Source organism: Lonchura striata, chromosome 7, assembly GCF_046129695.1.
Source record: "Lonchura striata isolate bLonStr1 chromosome 7, bLonStr1.mat, whole genome shotgun sequence".
NCBI classification, from domain to species: domain Eukaryota; kingdom Metazoa; phylum Chordata; class Aves; order Passeriformes; family Estrildidae; genus Lonchura; species Lonchura striata.
In genome coordinates this window covers 20,251,981-20,273,362 of record NC_134609.1, presented here as the reverse complement: position 1 = coordinate 20,273,362, position 21,382 = coordinate 20,251,981, and the positions used below count along the sequence as shown (strand labels likewise).

Below are 21,382 nucleotides of genomic sequence, written 5' to 3'. Positions count from 1 at the left end.
TCACCTCCCACCACACCCTAAAAGCCCTCCCACCTTGCTCTTTGCCTGCTGTGGGATGCAGCTGGATGCATTTCTGCTTTTCCAGAACTGCTGAATTTCCCTGCAAAACTCTGCAGGTGCAATGCCTGCTGGGGACTCGGGGCTTTCCAGCTAGATGGAGAACAGGGAAAACAGAAACCTCAGTGGCGCTGCACAGGGAAAGAGAGAGCAACCCTCATCTCCTGTAACAGGCTGCAGGGCTGCAAGTGAGACAGAGACTGTCCCTGCTTGTGTGCCCAAGCCATGCAGCCACAGTCAGCCCCACAGTGAGGGGACTCACAGGATGGGACCTCACTGCAACCAGGCACAACCTGCCCCACCAGCCCTGCCAGGGAAGCACAGCACCCACGGCCCTGTGGCAGCTACAAACACAACCTTTGAGCTCAGACATGTATTTATTTGCTCTCTGGTGGAAGACGTTACTGGAGCCACGTCCTCTCATTCCACTGACTTCCAACAGTGGTGTGGGGACACCACTTGCCACTCAGCAGCACCCTGGAGGACCACAGGTGCCACCAGAACAGCTAGCAGGACCTGGGGCTCTCAGCTGCTCCAGCAGCTGGAAGGGATCACAGATTTTCTCCTGAAGGACAGAGAAAAACCCAGGGCAGGATCAGGCCAGTGGGAAGCAAGAGGCACCTGAGAAAATGACACTTGGCACTTCCTTAGCTATCATGGGGGGCAGCCTCTGGGACACTCCAGCTGTTTTTTCCTGCAGCAAGGAAGAAGCCTGGGACTTTGGCTCTGCTTTTATCTGAGAAATGCCTCCTACTTGGATAGAGTCCTGAGAAAATCTCCCCTTCCCAAGCACGAGGCTGTATTTCAGGGATATGCAGCTGCAGGGGATTATCTCACTTGTATCTCCTGGCCCATCTACAGGCTTCAGGGACCACCAAGGAGAAGAGATAGGCTTCCAGCAGATAGAATGTTTTGTGCTACAGGGTCAGGGTTGGCAGCCAGGGCCAATCTGCTCTTCTATCAGCAGGCAGGAGGGCAATGGGCAGGAAGAAACCATGGGAATGGGTCATCATCTCCCTGGGGCAGGCTGTGTACAGCAATCCCCTCAGGGGAAGGATGACTCCCCTTGGGAGATCTCAGAAAAGTCCAGCTGTCAGCCTCACCAGTCCCCATGGACATGTTGGGGTAGTTAGAGCAGATCCCCCTTTGGAGGGCTCCAACTTGGGTAGGGGTACACTTTATCCTGACTCAGGCACCAGGCATCAATCACTCTTGGTATCCCACGAGCTTCTGCCCAGCCCAGAAGGAGTCACATGTATCTTGATATCATGCTACAGCCCTTCTGATACCCCATAGCAACTCTGATGGCTTGGGACACCCATGTCCCAATTCCTTAACCCAGCCACAGAGCTGCCCTCTACCAACCTTCACTCCTTTGCTACAGCAGCCCTGCAGTCCTGCAGCGTTGGCTCCACCAGCTCGGATCAGGAACTTCTCCGCAAACCTGGAGCTCTGCAAGATTGCAGCCATCTCAGCATCCACGTTCACCACCTCTCCTTCCTGAGGGCAGAGGGATGGTCACAGGACTGGGGTCCTGGATATGTGTCCCAGGGGACTCCAGCCACCCAGCCAGATGATGGGGAGAGTGAAAGCAGGAGCACATCTTGGCCCAAAACCTGAAGAAACCCCCACAAAACCCAAGCATCAGGAAACCATTCCAGGAAGCCACCATGGATGTCCTACTTCTACATTTACCACAAAGCCATGCATGCATCTGTCTCCCTTTCCTGTACATTTGCACTCCCCTGGGTTTACACAGCTTCTTGGCTCCCACCCTCCATCCCCTCCAGCAAAGCTTGCCCCCTAGATCACAGAGGATGCTGCTGAGTAGCAGCTTCATCAGCTTTTACTCTTCCCTACAGAGCCTAGGAATGCCTCCCCAAACCTTGAAGGTGAAGTTGGCATCAAACACCAGCTCTCGTTCATGCCCCACAATCCCGCCACTGTAGGTGGCCTGTCCTGGCCCTGTCCAGCTGCCACCCGGCACCTTGAACAGGCGGTAAGTTGCAGAAACAAAGCGGCAGTCACCTACAAGGGAGAGGTTGGTGGCTTGGGCACTGAACACTTGGGCTGGGATCCCAGCAGAGCTTCCCCCAGCTTCCCAGAGCTGGCGCTCCCTGGCTGGATCCTCACCGACAATGCCCTCCAGCTCCTTGTCGCCAATGGTGATGGGGCTGGCGGTGACCAGACGTGGGGGGCTGAACCCCACCTCCTCAGCAATGCTGTACAGGTCTCTCCAGTACAGGGCTCCTGCCAGGCATTCTCCTGGTACGAGACCACAGACATGGGGAATGGAGGCAAGGTCCAGTCCCCCCATGCCATGGCACCCCCATGCCACAGCCCTACGCACCCCACAGCACCCGGTGCTTCCGGGTGGTCTCGCTCAGGCGCTGGCTGGCGTAGACGTCACTGAAGTACATCTCTCCCCCGGGCTGAAGGACAGCAAGGAGTGAAGGGAGGCCTCAAGAAGCAAAGAGACAAAAGCGGCAAGGAGAATTGGGAACCCCCTAATCCTACCCTGCTAGGGACCCTCTGCAGAGATGTCCTCCCCTGATCCCATCCCGCATCCACGCCTGCCAGATCCCATTTGCTGCTTCTCACAGCAGACCAACAATAGGGCCACCCCAAGCCTGCTTTGCTGCCACGGACACCAGCACCATCACCTTCAGCACACGGAAGGCCTCCCGCAGCACAGCCCTCTTGTCAGGGGCAAGGTTGATCACACAGTTGGAGCTGTGGGGAGGAGACCAAGGCTTATTTGCACCCTCTTGCACACTAGCACCACCAGCTGCTGTGTGTCACATCACTTCACACAGGATTTGGAAACACCAATTTGACCATGAAAAGGGCAGTTTATATTCCCAGACTGTAGCCTAGACTCTGGCTTGGGATTTCCCTTTTCCTTACAAGTGCTTCTGAAGCAGTGACCCATTAAGATGCAGACCCAGCCCACAGCCCCGGGAAGCAGCAGGACTGGGGGTGACTGCCCTGCATGGCACCTACATGACAATATCGTAACTGTCATCAGCCAGTCCAGCATCTCCCAGGTTCTCCATGTAACCATGGAAAAACTCCACGTTCGGCTTTCGGTAGCCAAACTTATCCATGTGGTAGGCAATGTGCTTCTTCGCCACCTCAACCTGGCAGGAGGACGGGAATGATGTGAGGTGCTGCTGGAAGGATGATGGGGAGCCCCAGATCTGTGCCGTACTTGACCCTTGGTCATATCTATCCCGGTGACGTGGCCCTGCTCCCCGACCAGCTGGCTCAGCAGGAAGCAGTCCCTGCCGCTGCCACTGCCCAGGTCCAGAATCCGACACGATGACAGGCACTCGGGGATCACCAGACCGCAGCCGTAGTACCTGGGTGCATCCTGAGCTGAGCTGGGCGGAGGTGCCCCATGGCACAGCCAAGAAGGGGCTGCAGCCCATGGGGATGTGGCAGGGGAGGAGAGACCCTGGGGTTTACCTGGCCACCACCTCCTCATGGATGCGCCCCAGGGCATCTCTCACCAGCTTCGAAACAGGCCTGGCTGACGTGATGCACGCATTGGTTTTGAGGTCCTCTGACTTCTGCAGCTCTTTGCCATAGTAGTTCTGAGATGGGAAGGACAGAGGCCACTAAACTGTGCCAAGTTGAGCCCTGGGAGGTCCCTATGCTCTAAACCATGGGGGTCATGCCTGCACTCAGCCTATACATGTTCACATCCTTTGGCACTGGCACTCTCATTTCCACCTAGCCAAAAACTATTGTAAGATCAGGCATCCCTTTGCCCCCATCCTTCCCAGCTCCCTTTGCTCACACACACTGATGTGTTTGTGCAGGAGGGAGCTTAATTCCCACTTTCAGTAACTTTGCAGGCTGCAGCCACCATTTCTCTGACTGAGAAGGGTACAGGGAGCAAGGGCAGGGGAATGTCAGGTTGCCCCACCCCCCATCCCTGTGTGAAACAGGAGGAAATCTGCTAACTGCACCTGGCATTTTCATCTGAGCCCAGAAACAAGCTTTATCCTCTACTGGCAGCAGGAACTCTAGCGCAGCCCAGGCACACACCCCCTGCCCAACTGCCCCATCCCTCCCCAGCTCCCCTCCACACTCCTTACCTGCACCTCCTGGTGGATCTGCTCTCCACTGGGAGCTGCCACTGCAACAGGAATGTGGGGCTGGTGGCTGAAACCACAGGGATGGGAACCATACCAGGCCCTCCCAAAAGTTCTGAATCCCTCTTCCCCCAGATACCACAGCACTTTTTGCTCTCCCCGACCAGAACCCCGAGAATCCCCCTAAACTTGCAGTCTAATAGGATGCTCCAAGGGGCACCTGACAACATCCCTTCACCCCAAAAACCCAGTCCCAGTTGCCCTGGAGAGATAAGCCCCCAAAGGATCCCTGTAGGGTAAACCCCCCTCCCCTGCTTTGCAGAGCCTTGGTCCCAAGGGCAGCCCCAGCAGAGGCCCTGGGGTGTCTTACTGCCTCCAGCTGCAGGGCCTCAGCCGGACTCTGCCCAGCCTGGGCCACGCTCCTCCCCAGTATCCTGTGCTGTCCCAGCGTCCCACGCTGCCCGGGCCTGGCTTCCGCCCCGATGCCGGCTCCTGCCTGCCCAGGCCCTTGGCACATGGCCCTGCAGGTCACAGGCACAGCGAGGGCTGCTGGCTCCACTCCCGTGCTGAGCATGCTGCCATCATTCATGGTTCTTCCTGCACCCACACCCCCAAACCCACCCCGCTGCCTGTTCCAACAGCTCTGCACCTCCACAGTGCAGCCCTGTCCCTGCTTGTCCCAAAGGCAGGGAGACACAAATTTAATGCTACAGGACTGCTGTAGCCTCTGCAGAGGACAGGACTTTGGAAGGGACGAGCCACCTGCAGCAAGGTCACACCGCCTCTGCAAAGCTCTCTGAGCTGAAGCAGAATGCGGGATCCTGGGGTGCAGACAGCCACCATCCCAAACAGTCTCCCCAGTGCACAGGGACCACCAGCAACAGAATCCAGGACAGACTACTGTGGTTTGGTGGTGTTCAGGACAACTTTTATTCCCAGCAAGTCGCGGGGAAAACTCTCATTCACAAACTGCACCTGCAAAGCTGGGGTCAGAATGTCACCCAAGGCAAAAATACTGGCAGGAATGGTGAAATCTAGTCTGAGAAGGCTCTGCAGCACAAGAGCCAGACTCCAGCAGCATTCCATAGGAATGTGGCAGGCCTTTGTCAGCTCTCAGCCTGCCTGCTCCTATCAGCTGGTGAAAAGCACACTCAGGGAAACAAGTGCTTCCCGTGCACTCCAAGTGCTCTAGATAAGTGACTTACCAAAAGCAAGACACAGTATTTATAGTTGGCTCTGGATGTGAACAGCTCAACAGTCTACAACAGAGCAGTGTAGAACTGAGCACACCAGCTCCTGATGCTCTCTTTGCCTGCTTCCTAGACAGGCCTTTGGATACCTTCCCAACCAGATACAAACACACACCACAGCCAAGGCTGCTTCATCAAAAGCTGGAGCAGCAGCCCAGGAAAAGGAATGCAGTTGAAGGCCAAATGCAGCACATATGGGCTGGCAAAGGGATGATGTTCCAAACTCTGGCAGAGGGGAAAATAAGATAACCTCTGAGGAGGATGATGGCCAAACCGTGTCCAGCTAGGCCACTGGCAGATGTGTGTGCTTAGATTCTGGCTTCAGAAATTCTGTGCTGGGACTGGCCTACAGTCCCAGCTCAGCCTACACTGAAGCACCTTTCATCCACCCAGGCACTTGCAACTCACACTGATTAAAATGCCCTAAATAAACTGCACTCTGTGCCACCTCTGTGGCTAAATACAGAGCAGTGGCAAACTGCAGGCACCTTCATTTAAATGCCAAGCCTCAACTCTGCATTTCTTGCCAAGGGTGCTGGGGTGGGCTGAGCTCTTCATACTACATGGGAAGTAAGCAGACACAGGAATTATTGGGAAGAGCAAAGTTTCAGGGAAGTTTGTTTCAGCCAGGTGCGGGTGTGCAGGTGAGTATTCCGGAGCAGAGGTGTGAATGCCGGCACACAAGAGGGGGGCCATGTGCCCAGAAGCACAGACCCTGCACATATCCCAGCTGACATCCAGCATCCTCCAGACAGAGTTCTGAGCCCCAGGGGCTGGAATGGGGGAGAACACTTCAGTCCCTCAGTGCTGGTTGAGATTTCCTCGAGCCTTCAGCTCCCCTTCATTTCAGCAAGTGACTCAGCTGGTCCTGAAGGTTTGACGAGCGCTCCACGCTGGGCACCAAGCAAGAAGAGATTCATGGTGAAATCTGCTCCCAGACTGTGCTGTGCTGCCTGTGCCCGAGGGACCAGAGCAGCTCTAGAGCTGAAACTACAGCAAAGAGAAACCCTGGGGTCCTCCAAGCCCCCTCTGTGTCCCCACAAAGGAAACCTCACTTGATGCACCCTGCTGTACACAGCTTTGCCCCCACCACCCTCATCTCCTCTCACAAGCAACTCACATGCTCCATCACACCACTGAAACAAAAGGAAGCTTGGGTATGAATCCCATCTCTTCATTCAAATACCTATCTCTTCACAATACTGAAGTGTTATCCTGCTGGGTCAGCATCTGCCTCAAAGGCAGCTGCAAAAATCTTTCCATTCTGCTTTCCCCCATCCAACTCCATCACCTTCCCTTTCTATCCCCACATGCATGTCCCCCAGGTCTTCCCAGAACTCACTTCTTTTGAATTGCTTCTTGCCTAGATGAGAAAAGGAAAGACAAAAAGAGCATTAGAAAAATAAAATCTCAGTCAGGGTTTATGTTATGTCAAACAAGGGCTTAAGAGGCCAAAACTCCAGGGTGTTTCTGGATTAAGTTCTGGGGGACAGAAGCAGCACTGCCTTCTCCTTCTTAGTCCCAGAAGCATCATACACACTTAGGGGAGACACAGTGCACAGTGAACAGGAGGCAAAAATTTCAGCTTCCACCCCAAAACCGCCTGAAGAGGGCTGGAAAATTCGAGCTCCGAGGCCTGCTCAGCTTTGAAAAACTGCAAAAGAGGGATCAGTCTGAGCCGGCAGCAACATGCAAAGTCTTCAAGGAGAACAAAGAAGGATTGAAGGATCCACTCAGCCCCCAAGAAAGAATGTCTATTTGCTGGTGTCCTCTACTTACTGGTACTGAAGATGAGTAGTTATTATGGCCATTTTTCTTAAACTCTGTGGAGAACAAAACAAAGAATTAATGCCTAGAGAAATCACAGTGCAGCCATCCTAATGCCCAGGAGTTCCTCCAGCATAGCCACCACTGCATTGCTGCAATGCCTCCAAAGCATCCCCACTGGTAGCTGTCAGGAGTGGCACACTTGCCTCTCCTTTCCCAGTGACAGGCAGAGACACAAGTGCTTTATTTCAGCCCACAGTCCCTCAAGCTTTGTGTCAGAGAGGGAACAGCTTGAGGGCTGGGCAGCCTGCAGGACACCGGGAGTCCAGTGGCACTGGGTCTGAGGAAGCACTAAATTATTCTGGCCACCAGCCCTGCTACCTGAAGCCATGTAATTCACTCCAGGGCTTCGGTTTTCACCACCCTCATCTCCTCCCGTCCTAGAAACACTGCTGCTCGAGCACAGGAACGCAGCTTACATCTTCCGAGTGCAAGATGGCATCTTCTTGCATCACCATGTTTCTCGCAGCTTGACCCAGGAGCTACAAGGCAAACGTACAGACCAGGCTGAGACGCTGCAGTTTGCGTTTCCCGAGGCCCCCGTGACGGCTGGCAGGGTGACACTCGGGGTGACACCGTGCGGGGAGCACCGCAGTGCCGCGACACCACATCCATCGGGAGCGCCCGAGGCAGCGCTCCCGCCTGCCACCACGAGGAGCTGGCAGTCACCCTCCCGCCTGCCACCGCCGGAGTGCCGAGGCGCTGCCAGCCGCATTCCCGTCCCGCTGTGCCCGTCCCTGCCCAGACACAGGGATGCGTCCCCTTCTCGGACTACAGCACCCAGCAGGCATTGCGCCGCCCTGCCCGCTCCGCTCCGGCCCTGAAATCCGCCGCCCAGCGGCACCCGCCGCTCACCTCAGCGCTACGGGAGCCCTTCAGCACCTGCTTGGTGAGAGCGATCACGTCGGTGCCGCAGCTCGTCACCTTCTCGGTCAGGAGCCCCTTCACCGAGTGGCCAAAGCGCGCCTGGGCATCCGCCGCGCCCCCCGCCGCCATCTTACCCCGCCCGCGCCCTGCCCCGCCTTCTCCCGGGAGCCGCTACGGCGAGCGCCGGGGGCCTGAAGGCTCGGGAAGGCGCAGAGCCCGCGGGGCTCGGGGATCGTGCCGGGAGGGGGTTCAGTTCCCACAGGACTCCCCCAGGACACGTCCTCGCCTCGGGCACAGACACCCACAGGCTGCCCAGCTCTGACGAGCACAGACCGAGGCTGACCAGCGCTGACCAGGGGTTCTCAGCCTGGCCAGTACTTGCCCTGTACTGACCAGGGCTGAGCAATGGTACCAGGGGCTGACCGGCGCTCACCAGCATTGCCGAGGGCTGCCCAGAAGTGTCCAGCGCTATCCGTGTCTCCCCAGCGCTGACAGCAGCTGATGATGAGGGATGCTCCGGGCTTACCAACATTCCTAGCGCTGCCCATTCCCTCCCGGATCTGCTGTGCCGCTCCCCGGCCGGGGATGGATTGCAGTGCCCCGCCAGACCCCCCAGCTGCGCTCACGACACCCAGGACAGACCTCGAGCTGTCCCTACAGCCCTGGCCCACCACAAGGCCCTGGGGATGGAACCCCAAGGACGGATCCGACCCTGGGCATCCCCTGGCCCCCGGCGCGCTGGAGGCAGCTCCCCATGGCCACCCAGGCTGGCCGTGGCCCCGCTGCCCTCGCCCCCCGCCATGCGCCCACAGCTGCGGAGCTGGCAGGGGCCCAGCGCTCGGCTCCCCCCTGCTCGTCCCCCCGATAAGGAGCCGAGCCCGCCTCAGAGTCAAGGAGACGACCCCGCCGGCGCTATAAGGGCCCCCGCGGGCGGCCGCCAGCCGGGCCCGCCATGGCGCTGCTGGGCGCGCTGCTGCTGGCGCTGGCGCTGCTCTGCAGCTGGCGGCTGGCGCGCCGCACGGACACCGCGCCCGCCGCCCCGGGCACCGGCCGGGGCCGCCCGCGCAGCCTGCCGGCCCTGCCGCTGCTCGGCAGCCTGCTGCAGCTGGCCGGCCACCCCCAGCTCCACCTGCGGCTGTGGCGCCTGCAGGGACGCTACGGCAGCCTCTACGCCCTCTGGATGGGCTCCCACTACGTGGTGGTGGTCAACAGCTATCGGCACGCCAGGGAGGTGCTGCTGAAGAAGGGCAAAGACTTCGCCGGACGGCCCCGCACCGTGAGTCGGCAGCAGGTCCTGGGGACCCCTTCCACTGTGGCGTGGGGTGAGGAGGGGGACGCTCCCACGGAAGATGCTGGCACGCAGCAGGGTCCGTGTCCCCTCCCCATCCTGCCTGCAAGCCAGGGCAGGGCGGCCCCTCCATGCCCTGTTCCCGGGGCAGGGAGCCCTGTCATCCTCCGTCCCGAGGCTGCCTGTTCTTCCTGCAGCTGGCGGCATCCCTGGGCGCGGGGATGGGGGCTCAGGTACTACCAGGCACCCCTAAAGTTCCCTGGGGATCCTAGAGCCCCTAACCTTCGCATTATGAGTCCTTGGCAGGGGGAAAGCAAACCACACGTCCTGTGCTTTGCCTGCCTGCAGTAACCTCTAGCCCCCCGGACCATTTGTGGGACGGGGTGAGATGAGCATCCATCCCCCGCGGGGCTGCCCTGCAGCGGGATGACCCTGGGACTGCCTGTCCCTCAGGTGACCACGGACCTGCTGTCCCGGGGGGGCAAGGACATCGCCTTCGCCAGTTACGGGCCCCTCTGGAAGTTCCAGCGCAAGCTGGTGCACACTGCCCTCTCCATGTTCGGGGAGGGCTCGCTCGCCCTCGAGAGGATCAGTAAGTGCCTCCCTCCACCCCCGGGCTCCCTCCCAGCTCTGGTTCCCTCTCACGCTGCACGTTTCCTTCTCAAGTGTCCTGATTTCCTGGGAACCAAGGAAAGACAGTGGCTCAGCCCATGTCCCCTGGTATCCCCTCAGCTTGCCAGGCAGGGGCTCTGTCCCTCTCCTTATATCCCCTGTACTTTACCAATACCTCTCCATGTGTTTTCTACCCTGAACTTTAGTTCCACTCACTCACTCACAGATGAGGAGACTGAGGCACGGAGACAGCGCCCCACTCCCCCCAGGAGGACATCCTTGCACATCTCCATTCTCTCTGCTCGTCCCCAGCACCCAGCATTGTCCCTTCTGCCCATCCCAGCCCCTCAGGGCTAGCCCTGCCTGGTGGGTGGCCTCTGCAGGCTGCACACTCTGAATGAGCAGGGCACCCCTCCTTCCAGCTCCCAGCTGCCCCTTTCACCCCTTGGCTCAATCATCACTCCCTCATCACACCCTGGCCTGCCTCTCCTCCTCCCCAGTCTGCCGGGAGGCTGCGTCCCTGTGCGAGACGCTCAGCGCTGCGCAGGACACGGCCCTGGACATGGCCCCCGAGCTCACACGGGCTGTCACCAACGTGGTCTGCTCCCTCTGCTTCAACTCCTCATACCGGCGTGGGGACCCTGAGTTCGAGGCCATGCTGGAGTACAGCCAGGGTATTGTGGACACTGTGGCCAAGGAGAGCTTGGTGGACATCTTCCCCTGGCTCCAGGTGAGCAGGAACATGGGCACTGCCCATTCCTCTCACTTCAGATGCGAGGAAGGAGCTGGCATGTGTCCTGTAGGAGCCCCCCTGAGTTAGGAGAGTCCCTGTCCTGATGACCCACAAGGGCCAGTACACTGGTGGGCACAGAGTGACTGTCTGGGGGCCTGCAGGGGCTGGGCTGGGCTGAACTATAGACTGTTGTAATGTGCTTTTCTCCTTCAGATATTTCCCAACAAAGACCTGGCCCTGCTGAAGAAATGCCTCCAGGTTCGGGACCAGCTGCTCCAGCAGAAATTCACTGAACACAAGGTGCCAGCAGGGCCAGGACAGGGAGATGCTGGGGCTGGGGTGGTGGGCGCTGTGCCCAGGACATCCTGGCTCATGCACGTCCCTTGGCAGGAAGCTTTCTGTGGAGACACTGTGAAGGATCTCATGGATGCCCTCTTGCAAGTGAGGCTCAGTGCTGAGAACAGCAGCCCTCTGGAGCCAGGGCTAGAGCTGACTGACGACCACCTCCTCATGACGGTGGGGGACATCTTTGGGGCCGGTGTGGAGACCACCACAACTGTGCTCAAATGGGCTGTGCTCTACCTGCTCCACTACCCCGAGGTAGGGTCTGCACCCTACAGCAGGGGCTTGGGTTCCCTCCAGCATCAGAGACATCATGGGGAGTTTTGGGGAAGGCAGGTGCCAAAAGAGAAGTTAGGCTCTGCAGATAAGCAGGATCAGGCTGTGGGCACTTCTGCCCCAGCAAGCTGACAGGACATGCAGATGATGCTGGGTGTACTCCACTGTGCACAGGGCACCTTGCTTCCCAGGCTCCTGCAATGGTCTTTACTTTCCTCTCAGATCCAGAGGAAGATCCAGGAGGAAATGGACCACAAGATAGGCCAGGTGCGTCACCCCCACCTCAGCGACCGCCCGCTGCTGCCCTACCTGGAGGCCACCATCAGTGAAGTGCTGCGCATCCGGCCCGTGTCCCCCCTGCTCATCCCACACGTGTCCCTTGCTGACACCAGGTGAGACCCCCTGGGGCACATCCAGGTCATGGGCAGAGACTGTGGGGAGGGAGCAACTGCCTCACTCTGTGTCCGCTTTACAGCATTGGGGAATACTCCATCCCCAAGGGTGCCAGGGTCATCATCAACCTCTGGTCTGTGCACCACGACGAGAAGGAGTGGGACAAGCCTGAGGAGTTCAATCCTGGTGAGTTGCACGATCCTCATCCCCTCCTGGGCCAGGGGATGGCCGGGTGGGTGCAGCAGGAGGGGCTGAGCCCTGGGGGAGGCTTGGTGCTGGGAGGTTGGATCCTGCTCCTGCCCGTCTGGGGCATTTGCACCTCTTGCTCCTGCAGCTCCTGGGAGGGACAGACTTGGTGAACTCGGGCAGGTCTCAGGCAGAAGGATCAGCCTGCTGATGCCAGGGGTGCCCCTTCCCCTTGCAGGCCGCTTCCTGGATGAGCGGGGCCAGCACATCCATTCACCCTCACCCAGCTACCTCCCCTTTGGAGCTGGGATCCGTGTCTGCCTGGGAAAAGTCCTGGCCAAAATGGAGCTCTTCCTCTTCCTGGCCTGGGTGCTGCAGAGGTTCACACTGGAGTGCCCTGAGGACCAGCCCCTGCCCTCGCTGGAGGGCAAGTTTGGTGTTGTGCTGCAGGTGCAGAAGTTTCAGGTGAAGGCCAGGCTGAGGGAGGCCTGGAGAGCGGCCTCATGATGGAGAGGAGCCCTGGATTCCAGGCAGGGGGATGGGGGGTGGGACCACAGAGGCTGCCCCATGGATGGGAGGGGTATCCAGATAAAGCTATTCCCAACACAGCATGGCTCCAGCTATTTTTTGGGCATGAGATGGAGGACAGGGTTAAGTGTGAGATGTATGGTGGCCCCACAACTTGCTGGGAGCACTGGGCTCAGTTGGGAGGCTGTGGCCTCTCTGCAGCAGCCTGGCAGCTCCTGCCTGCTCACTATCCTGAGCACTCACTGTCTGGCTGGATTTTGGCCATCGCTCCAGCAGCAGCAGCAGCAGCAGCAGCACAACCTTCCTGTAACGCAAGGGGCCGTGTTTGCTTTGCTTTTGCCAAAAACTACTGTGCCATGGAGGGCAGCGTGTAACTAGGTTTCTGGTTCTCTATTACTTGACCTCTTAATATTTAACTAAATAGCTGCACAGCTATGGCTCAGGGCCCCTGGAGGGAAAACAGCCAAGGCAGAGGGGAAATCCTGACAGAGCCCCAGCACAATGTGACACCCCAGCCCTGCACACCCCCTCATTTTCCCCCTGCCCTCTCTCTTGCTGGCAGGCAGGAAAACAGACAAACTTCCCCACCACTGAACCTCCTGCTCAGTGTGTATGAGTTCTTTCAAAGCCCCAGCACCTGGCTTTCATGCAGCCCCTTCAACACTGGCACCCGATGCCAAATGGGTCCTGTCAGCCTGTGGCACAAGGGTGTTGATGAAGGCAATGCATTTGCAGCCTGGCACAATACTGGGAGCATCCTCCCTCCTCCCAGTCCATTTTCCTGGGGGCTCAGGGTGGTAGGGAGGACCTGGAGGAAGAACTGCCATGCACATGCCTGTCCCAAAGGCAATCTTCAGGCTGATCTGAGCAGCTGACCCACCAGAAGCTGGGCAGAGGGAGCACAGCAGGAGTCCAGCCCTACTGCTTTTGCACAGTCTCTGATGGCTTCTCAGGGCTGAACCCCACATACCCCCCTGCTTTCCTGCCTGTTTCCATCACACCAGGGGTGCCACTGGGTTTCCAATCCCTCTACTTCTGCTACGACACACTGAAGCTGTATGGGTGAAGGGGGACAGGACTCAAAATGGGCTTTAGGAAAACTTGGCTAAACATGATGCCCTGAGCTTCCCTGGGGATTGGCACCTCCATGCCAGCCTTGTCCTTCCCCTGCCCCAGAGCCTGTCACTGGCAGAACACACTGGCAGGGAGGCTCCACTCCAGTCTTCCATAACATTGTGATGCCTCCAGAAGCATCAACAGGACCTCCAGTACATTTGTACCCCTTTGCTAAGGCATTTGATTTTGCTCTTGGTAAGGGAAGGATTTTCTCCTTGCCAGAATCAACAAGAGGCTGACACCTTGCTGTTTGCTAATGCACCCACACAAGTGCTAAATGCACCTTGTGGCAGAAATGGGGACCTTTGAACCTGGGATTTTTCTAACCTGGAGAATGCCTCCAGCCACAGCCTCTTGCAATCCACCTTCCCTATTTGCCAGGGCTGGCATGTGCTGTCCTAGGCTGGGAGACCAGCACGTGCTGCAAATCCCAGCACCCCAAGCTGGGCCCTGCTGCAGGGTGTCTTGCCCTCTACCCAGCCCACCTCCTCCCCACTGGGAGAAGATGCTGCTGGGGAAATTCAGTGCCCAGAACCAGCTGCCTGGAACTTTGTAAGCTGGTAAACAGCCCCTGGCACAGCTGCTCCCTGCTCTGGGAGTGGGCAGAGGCACTGCTGAATCACCCGGCTGGTATTTCTATCCTGACAGCTGCTCTGGGGCTGTGCTGCTGCACCCAAACCCCTGGCTCCACCAGGAAGCTTCACCTGGGCCACTGGCTTCAGCTCCCTGAGGCAAAGGGGGTCTGCAAGGGAGGAGCTGGTGACGATGGAAAGAATGAAGGTTTTTCATTCCCACAGTGTGCTGGGTACACCATGAAGCAGACGTGCAGCTTGCTGAGGGCACTGGGCAGAGCAAGCCTGAGCCTTTCCATTGCACAAACATATTTTGGGGGGCAAAGCCACCCCCACAACACTTGGCTGACCCAGCTGCGCCACAGGGCTCAGCTCAGAAGCCCTCCAAATTTGAGAGGCCTGTCTTTGCACCAGGCACCGGCTGAGCCTGGACTGTGCCGGAGAGCGACGGCCAGCCCAGGAGGAGCAGAGACGCTTGGAATACCTGCGGGCTCTGCACCGGGCGTGGGGCCAGGAGAGCTGAGTAAGCACAGACCTCAGGACACAGCTGTTTGCCGGTCGAAAACAAATCGAGAAAAGAAGCCGGCAGCCTGTCACCCCCCCAGCACAGAGACTGCAGTGCTTGCACCACCGTCCCCGCAGCGGGCACCCGTCCCATCTGATAAACACAGATCTGTGCTGCAAGGATGGGGGGAACCAGCTCTGACGAAGAGGCTACTCATCCTGGCCTTCCCAGGCTGCCCACTGTGAGATGCTGTGGGGCTTGCCTGATCCAGGGGCTGCCTGTCTGCTCCCCCTCCCAGCCTGGCTTTTCCTATATAAACTAAAAAAAACAGTGGCAAAAGCCTCCCTGGGATGTGTTGTACAGGTGGTGATGGGGGGCCAGGAAGCAGCAGCCTCATTCAGGACAGCAAAGTTTATTCACCGGAGCTGGGCTGTGCCCCAGTTCCCTGCCAAACTCTGCCAGGAGCAGGTCAGGCTGGGATGAGCCCAGCCAGGGCATGCAGAGAACCAGAGGAGGCATAGATGGGGAGCCCTGGCAGTGCAGAGCTGGAACTCAGAACCACTGACTCACATCCCCAAGTGGTGAGGGGTGTCCAGGGAGCCCACATCTCCCATTGCTCGGCAAAGCAACCTCATGCTGGCAGTGGAGCCACTCATTCTGCTTCTCTCCAGGCTTCCTGCTCCAGGCAGCTTTTGATGACTGCATAACACACAGGCTTAACAGCACCTCGGCTTTTCTTAGCCTCCAGTTAGGCAGGGAAAGCTCTGAGAGCAGGTTGCCAGCAAGCATCAAGACACAATTCCAATTCCCTCCTCCTCCATCTTCAGCCAACACCCATCCACAGGGTTGTACAAACATGCAATGATATATGGCAGGAAGATCACACCAGTGCTCCCAGATGATGAGTGTGCATCATCGCAGAGCTGGAAAGTCCCTTGGGAACACCAAGGAGATGCTGCAGTACCCACCAATCCCAGGAGCCCCCACTGTACCCAGGGGACACTTGCTGAGTAACCACACTGTGCTCTTCACCTGTCCCCTGGCAATACAACCCCAGCCTACCAGGACACCTGCTGGGTCCTTGCCCTTGGAGCCAATTCAGTGGCCAAAAACATTCAGTGTAAGCAGCTCCACACTGCCGCGGACTCCAGCAACAACAGACTTCAAGGAGTATTGGCAGCCACACCTAGAGCACATTGTAAGCAGAACACCAAGCACTAGATTGACGCTAATTTGCTGTAAAACCTGAAGCATTATTGCCACTCAGTTTGGAAACGACGTATTCATGACTCCCAATAAAAAGCCCCTTATAGCTGGGAATGGATGGGATTTGGTACTCCACTGCTGGAGATGCACATCTGCCCATGCCCTCACACCTCCAGCATTTTCCAGTGTGCATCTAGAGAAGAGCTCTCTTCAGGCCACGTTGGCTTCCTACACAGGGATACAGTTGAGGGTCAAGCACCTTTCTAAAGTTCCAAACTTGAAGATTTGGGAGTCCTCTGCCTGCCTGAAGAGGCACCAGTCAGGGTATATCCAAGGAGCTCACATGCCCCATATCCTGCCCTGCACCACTCCTTCTCCCCATACCAGCTGCCCCTAGGCTGCAGGTCTAAAATCCTAAAGCACTGAAAGCTATCAGGCACTTGTGAGCTGAAGAGATGTGGTTTGTGCCCTATTTATTTCTTTATGGTCTCAAAACACCCCCAAAACCTCCAGGAGTTAGAAGAGGCACATCACTGCTTCTTCCTGACATTTTAAAATTAGAAACAACAGCTTGGCTTATTGGTACTTACCTCCACATCCAGAGGATTTGCCTGCCGTTAGTAGGATGGCTGGAAAGCAAATATGGACATTCCTTATGCAACATAAATGTTGGCAAAGGGTCCCCCACTGGCACAGGACCATCCCCAAGACTTAGGGCAGTAAACCCCATTCCTTAAAGACTGATAGAATTTTTTAGCCTCCTCTGTGGTGTGAGGAACAAAACCAGGTGCCAATACGTACAGAATCCCTGGGGGTGGCACTGGGGATTTTTAACTATCTTCTCAAAAGATACATACGGTCAGTGTTCACAACTGAAGTGACCAGCCCCCACGCAGCCAGGCTCTGGGACACGCACAGCCTCTCTGTTACCACTCATCCAGGTCTCCAGGCTCCAGACATCCAGGAATGAGGTCTCTTGAATCCAAACTGAAGTCCTTCATTTTTAAGAGTACCCTAAGAACCAAACTGAAGAGCTGTCCTTATCAGCTGTTCTGAGGAAAGAGAAAGGTTTTGATGGGCAAAGGAGTGAGATTCTTCCAAACCCTGTAAGGTAAGAGTGCTCTCATCAAATGTGCAGGTAAAATGCCGGCATAAGCACCACCTCCCTTTCACTGCAGCCAGCCAGTGCCAACACACCTCCAGGTAGAGTAACAAATCCACAAACTAAAGACAGATCTTGTTCTTAGCTCACAAAATGATACACATACACATGGACAAGTTATCAGAAAAGGCATTATATTTTGGTTTCCACCTTAGTTAAAACTGATTTTGGTTTTCAATCAATCAGAACTGAGTATGTCCAAGTTCAGGTTTCAATGTTTTTTTCCCCATAACAGTAATGATCTGGATGACCATAATTATAAAAGGGACGGGGAGAAATCCCGAGAACAAGTTACATAGTCTGAACTGTGCTCTCTTCCACATGAGCACTCTAGGGAATGTTAGTTTCAGTTCTTCCTTTTTTTTTTGCTTTTTTTCTTCCTTCAGATTGTTACTAACAAAAATCTCTACTGTTTATTAAAGCAAAGCTACAGTAAATTTTCTTGCAGTCTTACAGCAGGTTTTCATATTACCAGTAGGACTCGCATGCATGGATTGCAGTCACACACACACACACTCACAGACATTATACAGTAGCCAGTTGCCACCATAAAAAAAAAATGAAAAGAAAGAAAACAGACATTCATTTCTTTAAGTGGTCATCATTAGAATCGCACCAAACTTTTGGATAAAAAAAAAATACTGCACAGGTCTTCCACATCTAACAAGGTAAATCATCCCTTTCGCAATGGACGGAGCTCTCGTCTCCATTTGTTCAACATGCATCTCTAAAGCTTGAAGGCACGCTGGCCAAGGAGAGCCCTGTTCTTTTGTCATCTGAACTCCAGTGTGCTGCTATCGGGGTGCAAAAAAAGGACAAAAATAAAGCCAAGCCCTTTTGCAGCACACCGGGAAAAGGTCATTCGGAGACCACAGTACTTGGAAGGCAGCCCAGCTGCCCGGATTCTACTGCTAACTGTGCTCTTGGAGGCATTGAAGGAACACATTTGCGTTTAAAAATGACACATAAAGGCAAATTTCTGCAAACCCTTTCTTTTCAAACTGCCTAAGGTAGACTAACACTCCTAGAAGAAACTGGTCCTTCAGTCACCAGCTTCAAGTGGGAAACTTTCTACCTGCTGTTTTAAACACTGAAGCACCAGAGGTCATAGGGCTGATGGCTGATGTGTTTGGGCATTCACCAGCTTCAGGGAAACTTAACATGAGGAAAGGAAAAAAAAAAAAAAAGAAAGAAAGAAAGAAAAAAGATGAAAAGAAATCCCCAATGCCTCAAGAGCACTATATCAAACCAGAACTCTTGGGCTATTGACTGCCGGCACTGTCAGAAGCTGCTTGCTTCTGGGAAGACACCTGGAGGTTGAAGCCTTATGGTGATCTGGTATCCTCCCAGGGTGAGATTTGCTGAGTTTTACTGATTGCAAGATAAAGCAGTGTTTCGGAAAACTAAAACCAACAAACTCGTAATAACCATCACCAAAATCACCGTTGGAAAAATTCCATTCTTTAGAAGGTCTCATTGAGAAACATCAGTCCCTGCTCTATGGAGCAGGGCAGATACAATTAACAAAACCCAGTGACCCATCCCCCACAAGCTGGGCCTTTGAGGTCTAGTCCCCATATTATATTGGAGGGGAGAAAGAAAAATAAACAAAAAAAAAGAAGGTTGTATCACCTTTTCCTCCTGTTAAAGTTTTAATCCTCTTATTCCATTTTTATTTGTTTTTTTTCCCCCGATTCTCCCTTCCACTCTGCCACCTTAACTGGGGGAGTTATTGGTACAAGAGTTTGGAGAGTCCTGCTCATTTATTGTGTTCAAGAGTACACACACCGGCTGCCGGGGCAGGTGGTGGTGGCTGTGTTCGCGGTGCTGCTCCTCCGTGGCACTGAAAAGCCCTTCCTCCTCGTCCCCGTGGGGACGGCCGCTGCAGCTGTCACAGAAGTCCAGGGGCCCGTCCAGAGCGTCATCGATGAGCCCGTCAAACTCCTTGAGGTCGTCGTCGTGATGGCCCCGGTTGCACACACAGACTTCTATGCCTGAGTCGCCGGTGAAGCGGCGCTGCCTGCCCGGGGTCTTGTCCTTGGCGTCGGGAATGGCGCTGCTCTGCTCTAAGCTCTCAGAGCTGTAACCTTTCAGCAGTTCTTCCTTGCACTCTGTATCCTTATCAGGAGCAGCCCTCTCCACCAACTCGGCTCCTGTGCTGGTACTGCCGGGCTCGACGCTTTGCATTTTGGCGACGGCTCTCTCGCCCAGCACGGTGGCGGAGGGCTCGGGGTCCCCGCGGCCGGGCGCCCCGGTGCTGTCAGTACTGCTGTTATTGCTGCTGGGTGCTGCAGAGCTGCTCTGTGCTGGCTGCAGGGTCCTGGGCGTGTCTGGGATTGTGCTACTGCTGCCTGCTGGGACACACTGCTGATGTAAGGCACTGTACGGGGGCGGGGGGGTCGGCGGTCGGTTCACCACTTCCTCATAGGGAGGTAGCAAATAGTTTGGCAAAAACCCTAGAAGTGGAGGCAAGGAGAAGAAGTTATTTCAGGAGCAGTTTATCTCAGGAAACGAGTCACTAATACAAGTCAGTATGGCATTTGTCACCTACCAGCACCTTCCTGCTGAACAGCACAACGGGCTCTACAAAGGGGTGCCAGAACTTGTCCCAGGTGAGGCGTGTCATGTTTTAGAGAAGCAGCAAACACGGCAGAGGAGTGCACCATTACAGGAGGAGATGGTCAATTGGGAACAGCAGACTGATCTCCTGGCTCTCTCTATATTTACCAGGCAACCCTCCCTGGACTGCGTACCCCAATAGAGCCCCATTAACCACTCTGGGGGATGGCCTGTGTTGGCTGGAGGGAACAACTCCCCAGGCCTTTCCAACACTGCCTCCTCAGCTGAATTTCCACTTCAAAAGCAAAGATTTCATCTCACAAAGCATTGTGCAGATATAAAAAGACAAGGGTAGTTACAAGGAACTTGAAGATCCTGGCTTTTGGTTGCTGTTTTAATGCTGGATTCAATTCTTCTGGTGCAGTCAGAATAAATTGACAGTACTGGCAAAAGAGTTTGGCTTATTGTACTTACAGCCTTTCAAACCCATGAAAAATGTTGTTTATTTCTAAAGAGGCAACAAAATAGTCTGTATAGACAGAATGTACTTAAACAGTGGAAACATTTAAGGATAGCTCTGCAATTTTCCATGTGCAATTGCATATCCCTGGGGCTGGGGAGGAGAAGGCTGCTGGGGAAGATTTCTGAGGTGACTGTCAGAGTTTAACAAGAAAAACAAGTTCATACATTCAATTCAACAGTGTCAGAGGAAACTCAGCTGTGGTACCTCCAGTCAGAAGGAGACTTGCTGTTCTAGCACAGCATAGCAGAACACGAGGAGAGCACAAAGTGATTGTACTTTCCCTGAGTTGTGGGTAACAGCTCCTTCACACAAAGTCCTAAGGCTGCTCACCAGCAGTATGGCCTGGGAATCACAGCACAGGGTGAAAGCCAGCAGAGTCTCTGCTGAAACTCTGTCCCAGTCTGTGTGACCAGATTTTGTGAAGCCACTTCCCACACCTCAGTCCCACGAGCAGCAAGTCCAGACTGGAAAGGAGGAACGTCCACAAAGTCCTGGATGAGGTACGTAAAGAACCTTTGCAGAAAAACATTCATGGAACCACTACACTCTCAGGGGTGGGTGTGAAGGTGCTGTAGGTGGTGTGGCTCAACTCCAGACTCAAGGGGGTTCAAATGCATCCAACACCATCTCCTCACTGCACGCCACAGTTAGGCAGCAAAGCTCCCACAGCCTCTTGCTGAGCCCAACTGCTGCCCCCTCTCTCCACCTAGCACGGGGAACTCGCTGCTGCTGTGCTCCCCACGGTCTCCAGGCAAAGCAGGGTGAGGTACGTACGGAAATAAAAGGGCAGGGCTGAGTAGTTATGGGCCTCCCGGTAAGCGATCAGGTTGATCTCGTGCTGCCGCTGCTGGGCCTGGAGGCGGTGCTTGGTGCGGCGGTGATGGCAAACACAACAGCAGCTGAGGATGATGATGATGGTCCACACCAGCCAAAACCCTGCAGCAGAGGAGAGTAAGTGTTAGCCGTTGTGTGAGAGCTGCATCCAAATGCAGGAAACCCCAAGAAGCCCATGGAGAAGATCATCTGAAAGCCTGGACCTGAACCTGCACTGCTGTGAAGGCAGAAATATGCATTAGGTCAGGAGGCTTCCACACTGACCTTCCTGCCTGTGTGGGACACTGCAACTCCAACAGCCTTGCCAGAAATGGATAACTCTGAACGCACTTTGGTAGAATGTGGATCATGTTCAATAGGTACAACTCTAGAGAAGAACCAAATACGGAGACAGGGCTCCCCCCTCCATTGCTCCAACCCTTTGGTTACCATTTCTTCTAGCCAAA

At 55.6% G+C, this 21,382-nt stretch overlaps 4 protein-coding genes across 11 annotated transcripts in view; 1 reads left to right on the top strand and 3 right to left on the bottom strand.

Moving 5' to 3' along the window:
- Positions 1 to 415: 415 nt before the first annotated feature.
- Positions 416 to 4,580, bottom strand: AS3MT (arsenite methyltransferase). Of its 3 annotated transcripts, none has more exons than XM_021536228.2 (11): positions 4,528 to 4,580; positions 4,161 to 4,201; positions 3,526 to 3,653; positions 3,269 to 3,419; positions 3,061 to 3,197; positions 2,721 to 2,790; positions 2,408 to 2,489; positions 2,191 to 2,322; positions 1,943 to 2,085; positions 1,423 to 1,557; positions 416 to 622 (listed from the first exon to the last, which is right to left on the bottom strand). In XM_021536228.2, coding segments are annotated over exons 1-11 (1,119 nt in total). In that variant the 5' UTR covers positions 4,529 to 4,580; the 3' UTR covers positions 416 to 523. The 3 variants fall into 3 exon arrangements, with proteins under 3 accessions (XP_021391903.2, XP_031361002.2, XP_021391904.2); XM_031505142.2 differs by having other exon boundaries at positions 1,423 to 1,509; XM_021536229.2 differs by lacking the exon at positions 2,191 to 2,322.
- A 483-nt stretch (positions 4,581 to 5,063) lies between these two features.
- On the bottom strand, positions 5,064 to 8,277 carry BORCS7 (BLOC-1 related complex subunit 7). 2 transcript variants are annotated; one of them, XM_021536231.3, is made up of 5 exons: positions 8,090 to 8,276; positions 7,654 to 7,716; positions 7,187 to 7,230; positions 6,750 to 6,770; positions 5,064 to 6,300 (listed from the first exon to the last, which is right to left on the bottom strand). In XM_021536231.3, the coding sequence occupies exons 1-5, from the start codon at positions 8,228 to 8,230 to the stop codon at positions 6,249 to 6,251; spliced, it is 321 nt and encodes a 106-aa protein (XP_021391906.1). In that variant the 5' UTR covers positions 8,231 to 8,276; the 3' UTR covers positions 5,064 to 6,248. The 2 variants fall into 2 exon arrangements, with proteins under 2 accessions (XP_021391906.1, XP_031361131.1); XM_031505271.2 differs by lacking the exons at positions 5,064 to 6,300; positions 6,750 to 6,770 and adding an exon at positions 6,811 to 7,061 and having other exon boundaries at positions 8,090 to 8,277.
- Positions 8,278 to 9,053: 776 nt separating this feature from the next.
- Positions 9,054 to 12,537, top strand: CYP17A1 (cytochrome P450 family 17 subfamily A member 1). Its single transcript, XM_021536232.3, has 8 exons — positions 9,054 to 9,377; positions 9,843 to 9,981; positions 10,502 to 10,731; positions 10,948 to 11,034; positions 11,125 to 11,334; positions 11,575 to 11,744; positions 11,828 to 11,931; positions 12,170 to 12,537. The coding sequence occupies exons 1-8, from the start codon at positions 9,054 to 9,056 to the stop codon at positions 12,436 to 12,438; spliced, it is 1,533 nt and encodes a 510-aa protein (XP_021391907.1). The 3' UTR covers positions 12,439 to 12,537.
- Positions 12,538 to 17,133: 4,596 nt separating this feature from the next.
- WBP1L (WW domain binding protein 1 like) overlaps positions 17,134 to 21,382 on the bottom strand; it is a 58,977-nt gene continuing 54,728 nt past the window's right edge. For all 5 annotated transcript variants that reach the window (XM_077784675.1, XM_021536328.3, XM_021536325.3 and 2 more), the window contains 2 exons: positions 20,877 to 21,038; positions 17,134 to 19,476 (listed from right to left, as the gene is read on the bottom strand). In XM_077784675.1, coding sequence (XP_077640801.1) covers positions 18,737 to 19,476; positions 20,877 to 21,038 — 902 coding nt within the window. In that variant the 3' untranslated portion in view covers positions 17,134 to 18,736. The remainder of the gene's footprint in view (positions 19,477 to 20,876; positions 21,039 to 21,382) is intronic.